The 21,675-nt window shown below is 50.5% G+C and overlaps 1 protein-coding gene and 1 long non-coding RNA gene across 3 annotated transcripts; one reads left to right on the top strand and one right to left on the bottom strand.

Annotated features, from left to right (window-relative positions):
* Positions 1-6: 6 nt before the first annotated feature.
* LOC105091936 (uncharacterized) lies at positions 7-3,522 on the bottom strand. Of its 2 annotated transcripts, none has more exons than XR_010383106.1 (3): positions 3,327-3,522; positions 2,109-2,316; positions 7-1,774 (listed from the first exon to the last, which is right to left on the bottom strand). It is a non-coding gene; the product is annotated as an uncharacterized LOC105091936 (long non-coding RNA). The 2 variants fall into 2 exon arrangements; XR_010383105.1 differs by having other exon boundaries at positions 2,109-2,284; positions 3,327-3,518.
* Positions 3,523-17,827: 14,305 nt separating this feature from the next.
* APOBEC3A (apolipoprotein B mRNA editing enzyme catalytic subunit 3A) lies at positions 17,828-21,200 on the top strand. Its single transcript, XM_031463296.2, has 5 exons — positions 17,828-17,979; positions 18,302-18,446; positions 19,790-20,069; positions 20,496-20,611; positions 20,860-21,200. The coding sequence occupies exons 1-5, from the start codon at positions 17,951-17,953 to the stop codon at positions 20,872-20,874; spliced, it is 585 nt and encodes a 194-aa protein (XP_031319156.1). The 5' UTR covers positions 17,828-17,950; the 3' UTR covers positions 20,875-21,200.
* Positions 21,201-21,675: the final 475 nt, after the last annotated feature.

Below are 21,675 nucleotides of genomic sequence, written 5' to 3'. Positions count from 1 at the left end.
ATTGGGGGTATGAATTTGTAATAGTCATTCAAGCATTTGCTATTTAGGAGAACGTAGAATTGCAAAGCATATTCATTAGGTATTAGGTCCTTGAAGCATCCTCTTAAGGCATGTTCCTCCAAGTTTTCACACCACGGATCACCAATTTACATAAAAAAAAGGCAGAGTGTCATCAATGATTTTAAATTACAAGATGAAACAGTATTTTAAACGTTAAGAATAATTTCATACTAGTAAGATCGCCCTCCTGCCCTCCCTGCTGTTCTTTGCGGGCTTTTTGCCTTTAGGCCGGGGATGGAGCAATCAGTGGGTTCCACCCCCAGCCACACTGTGATTGGTTCAGAAATGGACATGTGACCTAAGCCTGTCCAATCAGTGTGAGTCTCAGGACTTCTGGGAACTGGGGGACCACAGCTACTCTTTGCTGGTCTGAGTGTTGGGGTGAACGTGAGGGACTTGGTGCTGCCATAACCATTTTCTGTCACAGTGGGGGGCGGGGGGGGGACAGTCAGAAAAGACGCCAAGGAGGAGGACAGAGCCAAGGCACATGCAGTGAAATGGAGCCAGCACTCTGGCAACACAAACGATATAATTAGTTCCATTTATTGTTTAATCCATTTGGATTTAGGTTTCTGTCGTCCCTGACTGAGCGCACACTGACCTGTATACTACCTGCTTTTTTTTTCTCTCACCGCTTGCTAAAAAGATATGCATTTACCTTTACCAGGATTCGATTTTTGTTTTTGTTTTTTCTCCCTTTAATCCTGAATCAGATGCATTTTGTTGACCATTAACTCTTTTCTGTGAATAAGGCAGCATGTAAAAAAGCAAACTCTTTTTATTCACAGAGCAGAACCCTTGCTTACGACAGCCGTGGCTGCTTCAACTCTGGCACCCATCCCAAAATACCATTTCTAGCACATGACTCACAAAGTAAATAATCTATAATTGAGAAGCCTCTTATCATTATTTTGGCACCACCAACAAAATGACAAGCCAGGCAGCATTTTTCCTTCACATTTGAACCCTGTATATGCCAAGGGCTTGCTTCATATCCCACACGTGGGCAGGTTTGGCTTGCTGAAAAGGGAAGTATCCGCTAGTATGTGTATGTCCTAATTGCTTTTCTACTTTGTGTATTCTTGAGGTTGTGTAATGTCCAACAGTGTTATCTGATAAAGGAGTTTTGTCAATGGTCCCTTTGGCTCTCTGCAAGCAGAGTCTTTATCACTATTTTTGCAGCTGGTTTACAGCCTTCTTGGTGATTGTGTGGCTGATTTTTATGTGCATTTTTTAAAGAGAGCAGCAGCTTAGAACCATGCCTCTGTAGCTTTGGTCTCCTGCACTTTTAGCAACAAGGAAAATTAATTGTACATTAGAAAGCATTATTTTGTATTTGTTCTCGAAAAACTGGATTGGTCACTTTAGGGGAAGATAATGGAGCCCTTTTTTATGGCTCCAGACTGCTATTTATCAAAGTTTTAATTTTAATGGTAACATATGGAGGACTAGGAGCAACGGACGGCTGGTCCAGTGAATGAAATTTGCAAATATTTTTCACTCAACTTACACTCACAGTTTTCATTTTTGGCTACATGTGTAAAATCACCACCCAAGAACCTATCCTAGAATATGCAGTTTCATATCTCATAGATTCACTTGAGAACTGTTTGTTCATTATGCTTACCATGTTCTTCTGAGGATGGTTCTGCCATTTTCATCATTACTTTACCTTTGAAGAACCTCTTTCAAACCACTGATCCATTTCGGCGAACTGGAGATAAAATACAACCTCACAGTGACCACAAAAATTCATAAATAGCAAACAAACAACTTACAAGCAAGAAGCCCTATGCCAGTCTGATTCTTGTTACTTTCTAGGCAATACATCACTTCTAACTGGTAGCTTTTAAGATTTTATTTTTATTCCTGGTGTTCTGAAGCTTCACAATGGCATTTTTTGGTGTATGTGTGTGAGAGGGCAAGAGAGATGGCGGTGGTAGTGGTGGTGGAGGCAGATGGGTGAGAGCAGGCAGGTCTTTGAAAAATATATCAGAACTGTGAGACCATTAGTACTTTGTCTTAAGTCTCTTTCCCTCAGTTCTCACCTTTCTCTGGAAGCTTTTTGCTGTTTTATTGGCCAGGAGGTGGCTGGTAGGTAAGGCGTGAAAGGACCACATCAGGTAGGCGCATGCTCTGTGCTATGCCGACTCATACCTGTGCTAAGCTGGGACAGCGATGCCAACTTCTGCCAGGTTGTGGCCCTCTGTCCTTTTACATGGAACTAGGATAGAAAAATAACCTAGATGTAGTAACCTATAATGGAAAAAAATACGAAAACAAATGCATGTATATATATGTATGACTAAAATATTATGCCGTACACCAGAAGTAGACACATTATAAACTGACTATACTTAAATTAAAAAAAAAAGAAAGATAACCTAGAAATAAGACAAATGTAGCCTCTTTCTAATGATCGTATCGCTTTCCCTTTCCTTGTCTTATTTACTGGCTCAGATCTTCACAAAGTAGATGGCTAAGCACGGTGATACGATGACGTGATGGCCATCAGGGCTACTTTAGAACATTCCCATTATCCTTCTTCCGGTCCGTGGTGAGGTTCCACTTTCCCACACCTTTGAGGTTAAACATGAGTGTGTGGTTTGCTTTGGTCAACGAAATGCGAGCAAAAGTGACACATCAGTTCCATCCAGGCAGAAACTTTAAGAGCTGGAGAGTAATGTGCAGTGTCTCTGCCAGGTTGCTGAGTGATCAGGTGGAGGCTCGGTGGCATCAGCCTGCATCGCGGAGGCTGGCGAGGACTACAGGATAGACTGTCCCCTACCCTTTACCGTGCCCGGTGAACTTAAGCAAGAAAAAGACTTTTCATTGATTTAAGCCATTGAGATTTCGAGGACTGATTGCCCCTGCAGCATAACTAGCCCCTTCTGACCCAAACATGTGGGTGCACATCTAAACAAAATGCATGGATCCCTTTGCCAGATTCGCTTTCTGAAAGCTTACCCTGATCGGCGCCCCGCAGAATCCACGAGCGTGCCTGCCCCCCTCCGCCGATTCCCCAAGGCCTCCTTTTTTTTTGTTTTTTTAAACAGAAGACACCCGTGTATTTTCAAGCTTTCATTATCCTAATCGCCATTCTTTCATTTTCTGTTCGTCAATCACACACCCAAAATCAGGGAGATTCTCAGTAGACCACTCTATTGGTATGGATTTTCAACAAGCAAGACTAGTCCTAACAGCATTTTTAACAAAACTGAAGCTAATGTTGGGTCTCCCACGGTAAATAAAATACAAGGACTTACGCAATATTCAGAGATTTCCGGTGCGCGGCGCTGCTGCGCAGTTGGCCGAGTCTCTCGAGGCGCGAGCTTGGCTCTACCCGCTTGGCGATGGTAGTGTCACGGGGCGCCGGGAGGGCGGCGGCGTAGGGGGCCGGCTGCAGCCCGGGCTCATGGGAGAGCGGCGGAAGCCCACCTCCGCCCCTCGCACCCCAGGGACCCGCCCTGCCACCCTCCTCGCGGTCCGCGCCCCTGACTCGCCATCGCCCCCTTCGGGCAGCGGCCGGAGCAGCAGCGCACTGGGTACCCGGCACCGCACCCAGGCCAGCGACCGTGCGGCTGGAGGGAGGATGGAGCGGCAGCAAGAGCCTGGCTGTGCCCTCGGAAGGCAGGTTTTCAAAGAATCAGGAGTCAAAGGAAAATTAGGGAATGCACGGACAGATTTGAACAGCACTAAGACTCCAAGACTTCAAGAAAAGGATTGTTGCTAAAACTGAGCGCTGTCACACTGCAGGAAATCGGGGCTGCTGTTTTGAAAACGAGATCTTGTGCGATAAATGCAGCGCAGGACATATATTTATGTTCTTACCTTCACTGAAATACTGTAAGATTCGGGGGATTCTGTGACTATGCCAAGGAGGAGAATGATCGCATGTGGAAGATGCAAACACGGTTCTCTAATGTCATAAATCTGGAAAGCGAGAGCCGGGGTTGTTTTCCAGCGATGCAAATGCCACGCCCCTTCCGTCCAGACCACTTGTTTGTGACCTCTGGGTCACCGCGAGTGTAAGAGAGGAGTACTGACACCGTGAACAGTCTCAGCAGAGGGAAGCGGCTTAACATCTGAATGACACTTGCAAACTGAATTTGCCGTGCAGGGTTTTCAAACAATTTGCACGTTTCCCACATGCTTTGAAACCCTCTTTAAAAACTCGTGTGAAATATTTAAATAGGTCAAAATCATGTTGATTGAAAAAATGCTTACATGCCTTAACTGTCCCCCCGCTCTCCACTTTATGTTGTTTGGTTGTCATTTTGTTCACAGCATTCAATTTTGGGGGGTCCATTTGACATCAGTCTGTGGTTTGTTTCCTAGTGGTCGCTTCAAGTCAGATCCACTTACTTCTGGCAACATCCACCCCTGACCCCTAGCCCGTTTTCTCTTTCACTGTGTTAATGTATTCAGCAACTCCTGCTGTGGCAGGAACTGGTGAAACTGCTCCGTTCTTGGGCCTCAAGAAATCTTACATCTATTCCAAAATTTGTTTCATAGGATCACTGTCTTAATTTCTAGATTTCAGATTTGGGCTAGTGCTGTATCATCCAGTATTTATTTTGACAAGTGGTTTCAGTTGCTATTTTCAGGAAGCTGTCAACTCATTTGCCTCAATTTTCACAACTAGTATTTTTTCACTAAGCTACCTCCTATGACCATTTCCTCTAAAAACTCAAGAGTAAGTTAACACAAAGCATAACTCTATAGAGCTGGGGACTTTCAGAGAGGTATTGTTTTAAAAAAAAAAAAGGCAGTTGTCATCAGAAGATGTATTCACTATTTGTTGTCACTGTTGTTTGCATGACTAGTTGACGGTGACTTTTGTAAGGTGAGAGTCAGTTACAGATCTATCAAATTGCAGAGAGGTCCCTTAGATTGCCCCACCTTCTCGAGGTTCTTGATAGATACTATCTCTCCTGTAACTAATTTAGGGGGCACTGTAATGTGCTTTGAACTAGGATTTTTTGTCTTCTCTCTACCTTTATACTTAACTTGAAAGCTAGAATCCTACGCAAAATGCGCAGATACCTTTTCTGAAATCCCGACCCCCCACATTTCCCCCAACCAGGCTAGAAATGAGGTGGGAGGAAAGTCCTTTGAGCAAAGTGTGGGATGGGAGAGTGAGAAGGACCACACTGTAGGAGATTAAACTTTCTGTGAATATTGTAACTGGTACATAGTGAGTAAAAAGGAGAAAATAAATATGGTTAAAATATTTTGCTCTACAAGTTGTTAACCTTTCAAAAATATAATTGCTACTAAACACTGAGCACTGTTGTTACACTAAAGGAAAACTGGTGTCACGGGTTTAGAAATGAGATCTTGTGCCTTAAATGTAGCTGAACTAAGTATGAACTTTACTTCATGAATTAATGCTCTTAAAGAAATGAGTAAACTTTAAACCACAGACATAGTTTCATTCTAAATCATATAGTGTGATCAAATATGATCATCCAGAAGTCTGCTATGTTTCTTTGTACAGAAAGTGATGTGTTCTGGGTGTTGTGTTTTGTGTTTTGTGGTTTTTTTTTTTTAAAGCAAACGTTTAAAATCCCACAAATTGACCTTTCCTATTAATTTTTAATGGACCAAGATTTTTTCCCCCAGTAATCCCTCAAATTTCTTTAAGATATATACCCACAGCAGAGTAGAGAATCTAGATTGTCTTTGTATGTAAGACTGCTTCCACCTGAAATACAGCAGTATTTGAACTTGGGGTTCATCTGGTACATGATATTCTTAGAGGTAGTAATACATAATCCTGTTTTATATACTCTTGAGCTCTTCATTTGACATATAAAATATACATAGTATTGATGTTAACCATCTCTCAAAAGTTAAAATTTGTTATAAAATAGTCTTTGGTCATTTGGACTAAGTAGTGTCACTTGGGTCAGGATTTTTCTTTTTTCAATTCCATGTAACAAACAACTGGCTTGAATCTATGCAGCTTGAAAAATCCCAGAGTCTTCTATTTGTATGAGCAACAGAAGACGTTATAGCTGTCACATTTTGAATTTGTGGTTCTTGTTCACTGTACTTCTGGAGCCCAGTCTAGCAAAGTTAGACCCCAAACAGATTTGTTTTTCTTAAGAGAATAAGCCAAAAATTTCAGGCTTAAAGAGTCAACACTGCTATAAACTAGCTCGAGCCTCCAAAATTTGCAGTGTTGGGACTATCATTTTTTTTTTTTTTTTGCATGGTGGCTGAATGAAATTGGGCGGCTAACTTTGCAATCCTAAGGTCCTTTCAAATGAAAAAAAAAAAGCAGGACAGAATTTGTTATTGTAAATTAAGACTTGCAGCCATGAAGTAGAAACTGACATATTTTGTAAACAGGTAACATTTTGCCACTGGAGGGGAAGGGGGTTTGGAGAGTTAGTGTTTAAGGAGTACAGAGTTTCAGTTTGGGAAGATGAAGACATTGTAGAGGTGGTTGGTGGTGTTGGTTGCACAACTACCAGGATGTATTTAAGACCACTGATTTGTCCACTTAAAAATGGTAAATTTTATGTTATGTATATTTCCCCACATTAAAAAAAAAAGTCCTCTGTGTCCTGGCTTCGCTGCCAGCTCAGCCCCATCCCACCCCTCTTGGCCCTAAGGTCGCCTACTAGCAGCATCAGTGAGCTGAGTGCTGACCACACCCCTCCTGCTCCCTGCTTCCAGTTGCTTCCCTATCTTTGCTCTGCTCTGCTCCTTGTCTGCAGTGCCTTCCTCTTCTCCTTCGCCTGGTTCATTCCTGGGTCCTACCCTCCCTCATCTTTCTGAACGAGGAAGTGGACATTCACGAATCACAGCCTTATGAAAATCAGCCTTGGGAGTCCATTAGGGATCTAAGTGCTCCTTCCTCTGTCCTTTTTATCTGCAGTTAAGTAGCAGGTGAGTCAGAGGGTACCCGGGTAGGTTAGGGGACCCCTGGAATTCTTGGCATTTACCTTGGGCCTGTGTGGCCACAGCAGCTGCGATACAAACTTCCCCTTGGCTCCCAAGCCTCACACCCTGCCTGCCCACTCCCCTCCCCAGCACTTCCAGCGGAGAGGGGGCGAGGCTCAAGCCACCGAGGTGTCAGGGTCCTGGGAGCTCTTGGTGATCTTGAAGGAGGTTATAGACTGAATGTTTGTTTCTCTAAAATTTGTACATTGAAACCCTACTACCACCCCTGCCCCCTATGTTATAGTTTTAGGAGACTGAGTCTTTGGGAGGTAATTAAGATTAAATGAGGTCATGAGGGTTAGTGCCCTTGAAAGAATCACCAGAGAGCTTGCTTACCCTCTACTCTCTGCCACGTGGGGATACGAGAAGTCAGCTTTCTCCAACCCAGAAGAGGGTCTCACCCAACAACGCTGGCCCCTTGAGCTCAGACTTCCAGCTTCCAGAACTGTGAGAAATAAATTTATGTTGTTTATAAGCCATCCAGTCAATGGTAGTTTGTTATAGCAGACCAGACAGATTATAACAAGGGAAAACCATGCCATCTTGGGGTGTGGAGTTTAAAGAATTTAGAACCATGAAGCATAGAATTTGGTGCTAAGCCAGGCCTGTCTCTTCTCCTGGATTCCCTCAAAATTGGACTTTTGCTGACACCGGGTTTTGAAGGGGTCAGGGGCCAGCGAGGCTGGGCTGATGTCACCTCTCTGTTGCTGCAGCCAGAAGCACAGGTTGGTAAAACTCTGTCCACAGGCCTTGAGGTGTTAAAAGTGGAAACAAAACTCACCTTGATAGAAAAGATCCGAAGAGGTAGAAAAAAGGGGAGCACTGTCTGTAGGTGAACATGGCTTCTGTTCTTCAACTTCTGGCTCAGAGGGAGGGTGAGTGGCCCGAGCTGTGCTGGAGAAGACCCAGGGAGAGGCCAGGAGGAAAGGAGGGGCTCTCTTGGGAAGGAACCAACTTCACCCACCGGGAAGCCCTGGGAAGCAGAGAAAAGACGACACTGCCTGGAGAGGGGCAAGGGGACGTGGGCCTCACCTTGGACTCATAACCCCTACTTTCCCTTCTTTGCAACTTCCTGCTCCCTGCCTCTCCTCACACAAGGGACGAGGCCACGAGGGCAGGGTCGGGGGTGGACATGCTAACGTGCAACGCTCTCCAGAGCCCAGACTGGGTTTTACTGAAAACCCTTCGCTGGGACAACTAACAAATCCTGACTCATCATCATTTTGGGTCCAGTTTTCAGGGGTTCATCTCCTACCACCTTGTCTTCTTTCACTGTGTTGTTTTGTTTTTCTTTACAAAACCTGGGAACAGGAGTGAGGTTTATCCTGTCACACTAGGTGAAACAGTGCTTTGCTGTTCTGTTTCCGATGTGGGGCTCTGACAGTTGGCTCTGGTCCAGAATTCCTTCTCCCAGCCATGTATTTACAGGCGGTATTCGATGCCCTGGTGGACTTTGGCCCTGGCAGCCTGAGCCTGGCTCTCCCTCTCTCTGTCAGCCTGGAACCTTTTCTTCTGCAGTGGCTTTATTAGCATTTCATGATTCATGAAGTACTTGCTTAATGAAACAAGTAACACAGCGATATCTCATGGGAAAGTTTAGAGTCTCTCTTAACACCAACCGTCCTCCAACACTCTCTAATTTCTCTCTTCTGCATAGGAAAAAATAATTTGCGTTTCATTTTTCCATCACTTTAGTTATTCATTTGTTTTTTCATTCCTTCTTTTGACTAATATTAGCTGAGCACCTCCTATAAGGTAGGCTTGGTCCGAGGCGCTGGGGGTACAAACTTGAGTAAGGTGCAGGGGGCTCCAAACCTCAAGGGATTATGTCACGGTGGAGGAAGACAGAAAGGAAATAAGAAAACATGGGAATGGGTAAGATAATTCCAGGTCAAGGCAGTTGCTGGGGGCGGATAACCAGAATGCTGTAATAGTCTAGCAGGGTGGTTGGGAGCTGTTTTAAACAGGGTGCACAGAGCAGGTGCCTTCTGCACCGAGACAGAAAGGATGAGGAAAAGCCCTGGGAGAATCTTAGGGGAAGAGCTTTCTAGGCAGAGGTAACTCAAGTCCAAAGGCCCTGAGGCAGGAGAGAAGCTGAAAAAGAGAAGTGTGTCTGGGGAGCAAAGTGTGGGGGCAGGGAGGTCGTGAGAGCTAGTCATAGGAAGGAGTTTGGATTTTATATTAAGTACAAGACTCTGGGTATGTGTTTTGGGGGGTAAGGAAGTTGAATCGAGGTGCCTTGACTCCTGTTCAAAGCCTCCCTCCAGCACCTCTGAGGACACTGAAGGAAGGGAAGAAGGGTGAGGTTGGAAGTTTCATCCACCAGCCCGGTGGGGGGTGACGGTGGAGGGGGTGGGGATGGAGATTAACAGTGAGTTTGGAGGTAACACTGACTAGCAGGACTTGGTTATTGACTCGATGTTAGGAAAAAGAGGAATCAAGATACGCCCTTGGGTTTGGGCACAAGCTCACTGCTCGCTGGGTAAGCAGTGATGTGATTTATTGAGCTGGGGAGACTGAGAAACATATGCTTTGGGGGAAAATAGCCCACAAAGAGTTCTGAGGGGAAGGTTAAGTGTACAGTGCCCATCAGATGACCAAGGGCAGCTGTCCAGCAGGAAGCGGGTATCTGAGTGTTGAGTTCGAGGAGCACCAGGGCTGGAGATGTGGGCTGTGTGCCCAGGGAGCACGTTGAGTCTCCTGGGGAGAAAGTGGGTTGCACAGGGGAGGACCCAGAACCAGAAGAAGAGAGGAGCTGGGAAGCGAGCAGAAGCAGGAGGAAAACCATGCGTTGGGGTGTCACCACAGCAGGAGAGGAGAGCGTCTCTAGGAGGAGGCTGCCCTCAGCCTTGTCACTTGCTGCTAGGTGGAGGGGCAGGAGGAGCACTGAAAAATGTCCCTGTCTGTCACGGGGATCATGGGTTGTCTTGGCAAGAACAGTTTCCCTAGAGTGGTGGGGACAGGGAATGTCGTGAGATGAACGCAGACAGGCAGCAGGGAACAGAACATGTAGAAGCAAACGTGCAGAAAACTTTTTGATAGCCATATATTTACATCTATTTTTCTCCGTGAAGGAGTGAAGAGAATGGAGGGGGCTGTGACTCAAAGGAGAGTTTTGGTTCTTAAAGGTGGGAGATCCCTGAGCCTGCGGTTTGCTGAAGGGAATGATCTAGCAGTGATGGTCAGGATGTGGAAAACCACAGAAGAAAGAGGGTGTGAGCCTGATCACAGAAGGAAGGTTGGGTTTTGAATGGGCGGACAGACCGAGGCGGACCATGGAGTCAGGAATTTTGTCCCTTTAGTTCAATGTACATCCGGCCCTTAGAAGAGCACGTGGCACCTCGTAGTTGCTCAGTAAAATTTGTGCTGGATGAATGAATGCGGGTACCGAGGGAGGCAGGTATCTAGATGCAAGGTCAAAGCGAGGGGGCCTTTCTGCTTCTCTCGGCTCAGGGAAGGGGTGGTGGGGTCACTAGCGCGGTCTGGGGATGGGGTGGGCTGGGGGCTGACAGTCCGAGAGGAGCAGCGGTGCAGGAGAGGGGTTAGTCTCACTTTACGACAGAGATGTCACAAGAATTTCTCATCCAGTTGACAACATCAAATGAATGATGCCCACCTTGCTGCCACCGAATTGCCACTCTGCCTTTGCCATTAACTACGTTCCCAGATGCACTTGGATGTGTTTCTTTCTGGTGTTTTCCTCATCTCTACTTCTGGTCCTGGCTCACACCACACTCTTTTGGTGACAGTGGCTTTATAGCTTTTCTAGGTTTTAGTATATTGCAAAGGCCGCCTCACTTCCTCATTTCTTCACTTTCAACCACATTTCGTCTTTAGTTTGGACATAAATAACCATTTTTCTCAAAAAATAAAACTCTAAGAGCAATTGTGGTGATTCTGTTTGTACTTGTTTTGCATTTCTATTAATTTACTTGGGATATTATATTGATGTCTTTTAGAAAACCCTTCTCCTCATTAAAAATACAGGCTTTGTAATTTTTTTCTTTAATTTTTTTATTGGGGTGTAACTTGCAGTTAAGTGTAAAATCTTTGGCTTCTAGGTAGTAATAACCACCGCCCAGACTGAGGTGGGGTTATTTCCAGGATCCCAGATGGGGAAATCCCTTATGTCCCCTCCCAGCTGTCCCCCTCCAGAGGGAACCCATATTAGGACTTCGATTACCACAGATTGATTTTGCCTGGTTTTGAACTTCATATAGATGGAATCAGAATGAACTCCTTTATATGTGACCTCTTTCCTTCCATCTTACATCTGTGGAGCTCATCTGATGCTCACTGAAGGCTAGTGCTGCTGTGAGAAGTGAGGAAACTGTCCCCAACAACCTGTCCATCCTGAGTCAGCCGTCCACCCACAAGGACAAATTGTTACCAGCCTCAAGCAGCCCCTCCCGCACGGTCAGCCGCAGCTCCCCTCTGCCTTTCAGTTTTGCCAATTGTAATATGAATAGGTTTTGCTTTCCCTATTCTGACAGAGGCCCTCCCTGGACGCCACCAGGACTGACCATGGGTGGGCCAGTGAGGTCTGGGAGGGTGCGGTCATCTGGGCAACAGGGACCAGCAAGGCAGGCAGTGGGGGGACAGACAAAAGGACAGGTGTCCATACCCTGGAGGAAGGCCTGGGCACAGCCCCCCAGAGGACAAGCTCCAGGACAGCCCATCGCTGAGTCTCCCACAGCAGCCGGCACGGGCCGTGGCCTGACCCAGGCTCCCTGGGGCCTGCTGGGCTGCTGGACCTGCCGGGTACCCAGCAGGGAGGGAGAATCTGGTCTCACAGGCAGGCCGCCACCTTCATCCTTGGTGAAGGGCAGGGAAGGGGGCACACATGGGCTGAGCTCTCCTTCGGAGCCCCCATGTAAGGCCAGCAAACTGGACATGGAGCATTTTCTCCCATGACACAAGGAGAAAAGAACAGCTCTGGAGGGACTGGGCTTGGCCGGGACCGCACAGGGACAGATGGTTATGGGATGTCCTCCCGCCTGAGAAAGCATGGCCACCTGTGCTCTTCCTGTCCTGTGCAGGCCTGAGGAATGTGGGGACTGTGTGTTCCACCCCAAGGGTGACCGTGGCCCTAGCTGGCCCTGTCTGTCCCTGAGAGGCTGTCCTCTGTCCCACTGACTCCCCATCCTAGGCTCCTCTTAGAGCCCCCTGTCCTGGCCCAGGGCTCCCTCCCAGGGGAGCTGGGCTACCCCCAGGTCCCACCCTGGCTGCCCACACTGAGAACCAGGCCGCTCACCACTCACATCCTGAGGGCGGAAACCTCGGCACAGTGTCCCCCTCCTTCTCAGGTGAGTGCCCCTCCTCATGGAGGGTGCCCTCCACCCCTGCCCTCACCCCTGCACTGAGGCCCCTCCCATCCCCTCTGTCCTCTAGACCTGGTCCCTTGAGAGCAGGCATTGTCCCCCAAGTGGTGACTCAGCACCCATTTTTGTCACAGGTGGCTTCTGGGTGAGAATGGACCTGGAGTGTGGTGTGTCCTGACTGGTGCCCACACTTTCTGGGTCACAGTCTGCACACAGGGCAGACCCTGCACACCCAGTGGTTTCCAGTCCTCTGGAGCTGGAGATGATTTCTCTACAAGGATCGGGTTTGCAGAAACTGGACTGGGGTCCCTGAGAATCACTTACTAGGACAGGGTGGTCTCAGAAATTCTGAGACCAGGGCCTGAGAGTGGGGGCCCTGGGGTGACGGGGGGCAGGTCTGCTGGAACCTGCTCCCCCAGCACAGAGCAGGGGACCCTTCTCCTAGGGTAAGACCGCCTGCTCTCTACCTGGGTTGCCCGCTTTGTCCAGAGGGACAACTTGTGGACCTTTTGGCCACTTGCCTCCAGGAATCCAGGGGTGGCTGCTGTCAGAGCCCAGAAATCAAAACCAAAGGGGCGGGTTTGGTGAATTTCCTCCCACAAACCGCACTTGAGAAGTGTCAACATCCTCTGATGTTGGTCACAGCTGAGATAGTCTGGGTGTGTCTGGGAATCCTGAGGAGGCTTCTTTTTGCCAGTTCCCTTAGTGTGCGATTACGTGTGCTGTGTGTTTGGGCTGGGCATGGCTGGCCCTCTCTGCCCAGACAAGCTGTGTGCAAGGCCTGTCCTTTTTTTTTTTTTTTTTTTTTTTTGTCATTTTTGTGGTTTCTGCAGTCCCAGGACATCCTGAGGAGAGAGCCACCTGATGTAATCACATCAGGGGTCACAGTTCAGAGATGGAGGCAAGAGGTTTAGCCTCCCCACAGCACAGAGGAGCAGGTGTCGGCTGAGACAGGGCGCACACTGGGGTCCCTCTCTCTTTTCTATTCTGGGACATTCTCCCGACTTGGGACCCCCCTGCTCGGGATCCTGCTCCGCTCCCACTACCAGGGTGTGTTCCAGGCCCCTCCTCTGTGACTCTGCCACCCACCAGCCCGTGACCCTCAGCACAGTGTAAACACTGGACAGTTGGCTCATATTATTGCTATTATTCACTTCACCAGGGTTCACCTGCTCGAGAGAGACACAGATGGTCAGGGAGAGAAAAGCCAGCACACCTGGCTTCCTTTGCTTCTGGGACAAGTCTGACCACCACCCCGGCCCAGGCGCTCTCACGCCCACTTGAGTCCTCTGAGGAAAGTGTCCAGAGGCTGTTTCTTTTACTCAGGCTCTGACAACCTGATGTTGTTCCGGACAGTGGTGGCTGTCACCTCACTGAGTTCTGGGCCAGTGAGGGTGTGGCTCTGTTCTGGGAGGGTGGTCTTGCTGGTGGTCTTCTGGATCGATTTCTGGGTCCATGTCAGCTTCCTCTGCTGTGCATACAGTAGGTGCTCAGTGTGTGTACAAATTTAACAACTTGCAAAGACTCTGGGGGGTGAGGTCTCAGTCGAGGTTGGAAAGCAGGATCCGACTTCTGTCCCAGGCTCTCAGAAGGAGAGGGATGTCAGCTGATGGTAACAGCACGAGTGTCCTGGGTGCCCGCTCTGCGCCAGCCGACTGTTCTCTCACGGGCCCTTTTCTTATGGTGTCTTCTTCAACACAGAAATGTTCATTCTATAAAGTGAGCAACGCTGTCAGGATCCAGGCCCCCTCCTCTGCTCCCCCAGCTCAGATCTCCACACTTGTCTCCTCCTGCTGGTCTCCTTGGGCTCCTGGATGGCTGCCCACCTCCAGGCATCAGTCTCATCCCAGGGCAAACCCCGGACCTTAGCGTCTGCCAGAGGGGACAGGCTGGCAGCCCCGGAGCGAGAGGCTCTGGGAGCAGAGACCACAGTGCCAGAGCCACAGAGGGGTCAGGGCCTGGCTCAGCTGTGTCTGTCCCAGGGGCTTCTGCACTTCTTCCTGCCTGTGACATGTGGCTGTTTGCTTGATTACAGATGATGGTCCCATCTCCAGCTGTCCTGTGGGACCTCAGGTACCACATATGTGACAAAGATTAGGCCTGGCACACAGCTGTGCCTGAGCAAATAGACCCAACCACAGCCCTGACCCACAAGGAACACACACACAGAGTGACTGGACAAAAACACTTTCGGGTTCCCCAAACACACCCAGACTACCTCAGCTCTGATTAAAATCACAGGATGTAACACCTCCCAAGAGCAGTTTGCGGGAAGAAACTTATCATCAAATAGGCTCCTTTGGTTTTATTTCTGGGCTCTGACAGCAGCCGCTCTCAATTCCTGGAAACAAGTGACCAAAAAAATCCACAAAGTGGCCCCTCTGGGCAAAGGGGGCAACCCAGGTAGAGAATAGGTGGTCTTACACTGGGAGTAGGGTTCCCTACTCTGTGCTGGGGGAGGGCAGGTTCCATGCAGACCTGCCCCCATCTCCCTGGGGCCCCCACTCCCAGGGCTCCATCTCCCCAGGTCCCACATCTCACCAGGGCTCTAGCCCCCCAGGGGCCCATCTCCTCAGGCCCTGGTTTCAGAGCTTCACCCATGACACGGGGGCCCTGAGGTGCTGGAGAGGGGATGTGACACAGCCTGGGGACACTGCTGGGACCTGGGCTAGGCACAGGCAGCCTGTCCTACATCCTCCTCTAGGGAGGGAGGGGCACCCACAGGAGGGCAGAGCTGGGACCATGCATGGAGCAGTCTGGCCCGAACTCCAGAAACTGACAAGACCATTTATTCCAGTCCCGAGGCACTTGGGCTGAGTGGCCCTGTCCCCTCCCTTTGGCCCATTCTGTTTCTCTGACTCCAGTATGGGCTCCCCCCTGGGGCACCCTACCTGTTCCCAGTTTTCCTGACAAGGGAAAGGGACAAATCCTGGCACAGCCTGCACCTGCTCAGGGGACCACTCCCCTCTCACACAACTTTCTCTCTCGTGGGGCGACCTGGGTCCTTCCTTCTTTTCTGGGACCTTCCCAGACTTTGGTGGAAAATTCCAGCAGGACGTAGGAATTTTTTCACATTTTCACTCCATGTGACAGAGGTGGACATGGGGGAGGGGCTGTCATTCCCCAGAAAGGATGGGATTTCTTTTCTTCTTTCTTCTTACCTCATGGACTGAGCGGCACATTTTCATCTCATCATCACGTGAGTGGTGTCGAGTGCTGCTTTTGGACTGAGTTCATCACTATGCTCTGTTGATGCCTTTACAAAACCACGTCCCCCCTGGCGTCAGGCAGACCGCGATGGGGTGTGTGGGTGTCTGGGAGCGTGTGGGAGGATGCTGGGAGGAATGAGAAGGGTAAGGGGAGGAGAAAAGAGGGGTGAGGACCACCCAGGCCTGAGTTGGCGGCTTTTCAACCTCCTGGCCCTTCTCCCTGTGACTCAGGTGACTCATAACATGAAACATTTGGGAGAAAGTCAAACACTGTTACATGTGACATCCCTCTAATATTTACAGAAGGTGGATTCTCTTAGCTGCTTGTGTGCTGGTTAGTCACAGCAACACGGCCTCCCTAGATGTGGAGATACGCTTGGTCAGCTCATCTGCATTGGAGAGGAGCAAGCGGCCCTCAGCTGGACCAGAATGTCCAGGGGTGACTGGCCAGACTGGGGTATGAGGAGCAGGGAAGGAAGGGATGTTGGAGAACATTCCAGGAGAGGAGACCTCAGAGCTATTGGCGGAGGTGGTAGACTGGTGGGGAGACCTCCCCTGGGGATGCGGGAGCCAAGTACTCTCCCTACAATGGAGCCCCTTGGTCTCCCCACAAGATGCTCTGCACATCCTGGAGGGGCAGGTGATGGGGAGCTGAGCCCGGTGAGACGCTGGTGTGCTGGTTGCTGGAGCCATCTAGGAAGGGGCGGGACAGGCCTGAAGGCTCAGCCCTTGGAGGGGAGGGTCCCTCAGGGCACCAGGGCTTAGGAGGAGCCCTGGACTCAGGGTCACCCTCTGCCCCCAGCACCAGGCTTCATGCACCAGAGACCCTCCCTCAGAAACCTATGGGGCACCAGGGAGCCAGAAGCACTTAGTGGGTTGAGTGACTGGAGGAGACTTTAGGGGTGCCAGAGGAGAGCTTGGTCTGGATTAGGACCTCATTCTCCCTCCCTGGAATGCAACAGCTGGGGGATGGTGTTGGGGAAATAGTCAGGGACCCCAGCCTGGTCTCTGCAACCCCGATCCTTGTAGAGAAATCATCTCCAGCTCCAGAGGACTGGAAACCACTGGGTGTGCAGGGTCTGCCCTGTGTGCAGACTGTGACCCAGAAAGTGTGGGCACCAGTCAGGACACACCACACTCCAGGTCCATTCTCACCCAGAAGCCACCTGTGACAAAAATGGGTGCTGAGTCACCACTTGGGGGACAATGCCTGCTCTCAAGGGACCAGGTCTAGAGGACAGAGGGGATGGGAGGGGCCTCAGTGCAGGGGTGAGGGCAGGGGTGGAGGGCACCCTCCATGAGGAGGGGCACTCACCTGAGAAGGAGGGGGACACTGTGCCGAGGTTTCCGCCCTCAGGATGTGAGTGGTGAGCGGCCTGGTTCTCAGTGTGGGCAGCCAGGGTGGGACCTGGGGGTAGCCCAGCTCCCCTGGGAGGGAGCCCTGGGCCAGGACAGGGGGCTCTAAGAGGAGCCTAGGATGGGGAGTCAGTGGGACAGAGGACAGCCTCTCAGGGACAGACAGGGCCAGCTAGGGCCACGGTCACCCTTGGGGTGGAACACACAGTCCCCACATTCCTCAGGCCTGCACAGGACAGGAAGAGCACAGGTGGCCATGCTTTCTCAGGCGGGAGGACATCCCATAACCATCTGTCCCTGTGCGGTCCCGGCCAAGCCCAGTCCCTCCAGAGCTGTTCTTTTCTCCTTGTGTCATGGGAGAAAATGCTCCATGTCCAGTTTGCTGGCCTTACATGGGGGCTCCGAAGGAGAGCTCAGCCCATGTGTGCCCCCTTCCCTGCCCTTCACCAAGGATGAAGGTGGCGGCCTGCCTGTGAGACCAGATTCTCCCTCCCTGCTGGGTACCCGGCAGGTCCAGCAGCCCAGCAGGCCCCAGGGAGCCTGGGTCAGGCCACGGCCCGTGCCGGCTGCTGTGGGAGACTCAGCGATGGGCTGTCCTGGAGCTTGTCCTCTGGGGGGCTGTGCCCAGGCCTTCCTCCAGGGTATGGACACCTGTCCTTTTGTCTGTCCCCCCACTGCCTGCCTTGCTGGTCCCTGTTGCCCAGATGACCGCACCCTCCCAGACCTCACTGGCCCACCCATGGTCAGTCCTGGTGGCGTCCAGGGAGGGCCTTTGTCAGAAAAGGGGAAGTAAAACCTGAACTTGTCTGTGAGGTCATAGGGTGTCACATCTGGGCAGAGAAGTTCCTTCTTCTGCAACACACACATGGGTGGCATGAGTGGTCTGCTTTCAGGAAGGGGTGAGGCCCAATTCTGCTGACACAGCACTTCCCTGTGCTCTGATGATATATAAGGCTTCTGATACTAGAAGAGACTCAGGGACGAGGAGACAGTCTGTGACTAGGCACAGGAGGGGAGGACCCAGAGTCAAGGACAGTGAAGGGTGGACACATGGAGGCCAGCACAGCGCCCAGGGCCAGGTACCACACCACAGGGGAATGGAGCAGTGGGAGCCAGGACAGGGGCGGGATGGTGACGAGAGGCTGTGACCCAGTTCTACTCCAGGCAGAGGGACAGGCCCTCATCAAGGCTCTGAGTGCCCTGCATTGGTCCTGGGGAGACCCTGACAAAAGGATGCGCTGACTTCCCCCAGAGCCCCCAGGAGGAGTCAGAGAGGGAGGCCTGTTGGCTTCAGCAGAGATGTGGGGTACAGGAGGAAGGGGTGTGGGGTGGAGGGGAGGAGCGATGAGTGGTCCCAGGAAGAGCCCTGTGTCTTCAGGCTTCTCTCACCTTTGTCCGCAGGTGCCTGATGGATGAACACACCTTCACCCACAACTTCTCAAATCATAAAAGGACTCACAAGACCTACCTGTGCTATGAGGTGGAGATCCTACATGGTGATTCTGGGATCCCTCCAGACGAGGACAAGGGCTTCCTGTGCAACAAGGTAGCCAGTCCAACCCCTCCGAGACAGGCAGGGCCTCCCTATCATGGGACATTCAGGGTGGAGGGTTGTCAGGGGGACACGGGGTGTCCCACAAGCCCTCTCAACTTTGGTCCCTACAGCTGCTACCACTGCTCTCCTGACATCTGGTGGGGACTGTTTCTGCTGTGACCACTGGCTTCCAGACCACATGTCAGAAGCCAGCCACAGCAACCTGGGGCCTGGCACCTCCAGCCCAGGGTCTCCCCAGGCTCCAGGGCTTGGCCACTCTCTATCTGCTGTGCTTCTGAGGAGAGGTGGGGAAAGAGGAAAAGGTATCTGGACAAGGGGCCAGGCTCTTCCCTGGATTCCTCCTGGACAGCCTCTGACCAGAGAGCCCCAGTTCTCCATCAGTGCCCCCTCCAGTCACTACAGGCTTGGACGGGCCTTGCAGGAACCCCGCCCACTGCTTGAGAGATCCTGGCAAGGGCGCTGGTGCCCACAACCCCACCGCCAGCTGCACTTGGCCCAGGGATGCCCCTCGGCACCCTGCCACCCATCACTCCCACCCAAGGTCTCTGCACTAGCACAGTTGGCCTGACTTGTTCCCAGTTCCTGGTTGAAAGTCTTTCCCTCTGCTGTTTGGACAAATCTCCATAATCCTACGAGCCCCAGCAAACCCTTGGCACCCTTCACCCCTTTCCTCCCTGCACAGTGAGCCCTTTTGGCCAGAGTCTGTATCATCCTTCAGCTCAGCACAGGGTGAGGCTCAGAGTAGAAGCTCGTTGAAGTTTTGCTGCACTTGTGGGGTGAGGGAGGGGAGTAAATGGAGAGCAGGGTGGATCCCTCCAGGGAGGAAGCAGCCACTTTTATGGCAGCAGGTCAATGTCCGCCTCCCGCCAGCTCTTCACCTCCTCCCCGCAGGGCTGCACCACGTGAGGCTCCTGAAGGCCCTACCTCGGGCGAAAGGTAAGAGGGACTCTAGAAAACTCAGTGATCAAGATGAGTCATATTTTAATACAATAGTTTAAAAATCAATATAAATGCAATTCTATGATGAAAGAAGTATCAACATTTACATGAAGACTGATCAGTTTCAGTGCTGTGCAGAGCCATAGGGAGCCAAGGTCCAACAACAAGTCATCACTGCTGACCTGGCCCCTTGTAAAACACTGATACTGGGTTTCTCATGGAGTTTTGTGTTACTATGGATCATGCAAATCCTGCACTGAAATATCATTCACTTGGTGCTGAGGCTTGCCCCCACTCTAATTCTGTGCTGGAGGCCAGTGCCTTCCTTGGCCCTACCTTCTCCCAACCCTGTTCACAGCAAAGGACAGGACACTTTTCTTCCTCTTCTGTGCTAGGGTACTGACCAACCTGGGCTGCCCTGCCACGTGGAGCTGTACCTCCTGGGGCGGATCCGTTCTTGGAAGCTGGACCGGAAGCTGCACTGCAGGCTCACCTGTTTCATCTCCTGGACCCCCTGTGGTACCTGTGCCCGGGAACTGGCTGAATTCCTGAAGGAGAACAGCCACGTGAGCCTGTGTATCTTCGCCTCCCGCATCTATAGCCTTAACGATTATGAGGCAGGGCTGCGCACACTGCAGGAGGCTGGGGCCCAAATCGCCATCATGACCTTTAAGGGTCAGCACAGGGGCAGGGCAGTGGCAGGGGGAGGCCTGTGGGAAGTTGCTAGAAAGGGGTGGGCTGGATGGGAAGCCTTGGCGGAGAAGCAAGAAGCCTTTGTGTGCTGCCTGAGAGGTGATGCTAGACTTTGGAAGGACAGTGGAGTCTATGGGAAGAGAGTTCAGGGTAGCAGAAGTGGTTGGGGGAGGGCAGAGAGGGGGTGGGTGGATATGCAAGAGGGACTAGGGGGCTTCCAGAAAGAAGGAAGATGGGGCTGGTTCAGGCTATAGTTGCAAGAGAAGAATTTAAGTCCCTAGGAGGAAAGAGAAAGGAGGCAGTGAAATTATGATGGGGAAAGTCCATCCTGAAGAGTCATTCAGTGCTGTGCCGCCCCCCACCCCCCCGACAGCCGGAGCTCACCTTAACTCCCCTGTTCCATTTCAGAGTTCAGGCATTGCTGGGAGACCTTCGTGGACCATCAGGGAAGACCTTTTCAGCCCTGGGATGAACTGGATATAAACAGTCAAGGCCTAAGTAAGGAGCTACAGGCCATTCTCCAGGTGAGGGTTCTTCCCCGCTGCTTCCCTGGGCCTTTTCCTCCTCTCAGAGCCTCCTTTGGGTGACCTGCTCCCTCCTAGGGCGCCACCTCCATCCCTTCCTTCCCTTCCCTCCCCACACGGCCCCTCTGCTTTCTCACCTTGGGTCCCTCCTTCCTTCCCCATCTTTGTAATTGTCCCCAGACCTCCTCTGGGTTTCATCTTCCAACTGTCTCTCTCCCTGCTCCATTCACTCCACCTTCTCGTCCTAGACTCAGCAAAACTGAAGGATGGACTTAGTCTCTCTAAAGAAGGCAGGAGACCTCTGTTGAACAGCAGAACAAAACACTATCTTCCAAGAAATATAAACATGTCATTTGCCACCATCTCCAGATTGATCCAAAGAACCCAGCGAAAGGCAAATGGCTCAAAAGAAATGGTATAAAAAAAAAATCTGAATGGATTTACTTTTCATTCAAACCTGTTATGTTCCAAATATCCATCAGTAAGATTCCATTCAATACTATCAGAATATTTTTTGATTTTTAGAGAAATAAATATTTTAATTGATTTTAAATCTAAAGCAATAAAATGAAATATTAAGAACCTTGCACCAACTTTTTTTTTCTCAATAAATGTATCACTAAGTCCAAACGGTTTATTAAAACTTGCAAACGTGCAGACACACCTTTCTCTTTTGTAGTGGATCTGATTCATGGGTCCCGTGGTCACACTAATTGCTGCTGGTGTGAGTAAAAATCAGCTAAACCTTATAGGAGGGGAATCTAGGTTAAAAATCTACAGTCATTGACAACCTATCATACTGCTAGCAGCACTGTTTCTGAAATGACAGGCCATGCAGTAAAAGAAAGAATGAGTCTAAATATTGGAAGGGAACCTTCAAATTTGCAGTTAGGTTAACAGCCAGGAATTACTCCAGTCCCTACGCCAGTTCTAGTTCTACTGCCCTGGAGAGGAAGCTGGAGGGAGGGGCTCTCCTGCACAGGTGATGAACTGGCCCCTGTGGATGTGGGCGCAAGCAGGACCCATACCAGGCACTAGGTTTCTCTCCTGCCATGGATTCTGTG

Source organism: Camelus dromedarius, chromosome 11 (assembly GCF_036321535.1).
Source record: "Camelus dromedarius isolate mCamDro1 chromosome 11, mCamDro1.pat, whole genome shotgun sequence".
Classification (NCBI taxonomy): Eukaryota; Metazoa; Chordata; class Mammalia; order Artiodactyla; family Camelidae; genus Camelus; species Camelus dromedarius.
This window is presented reverse-complemented; position numbering and strand designations above follow the sequence as displayed.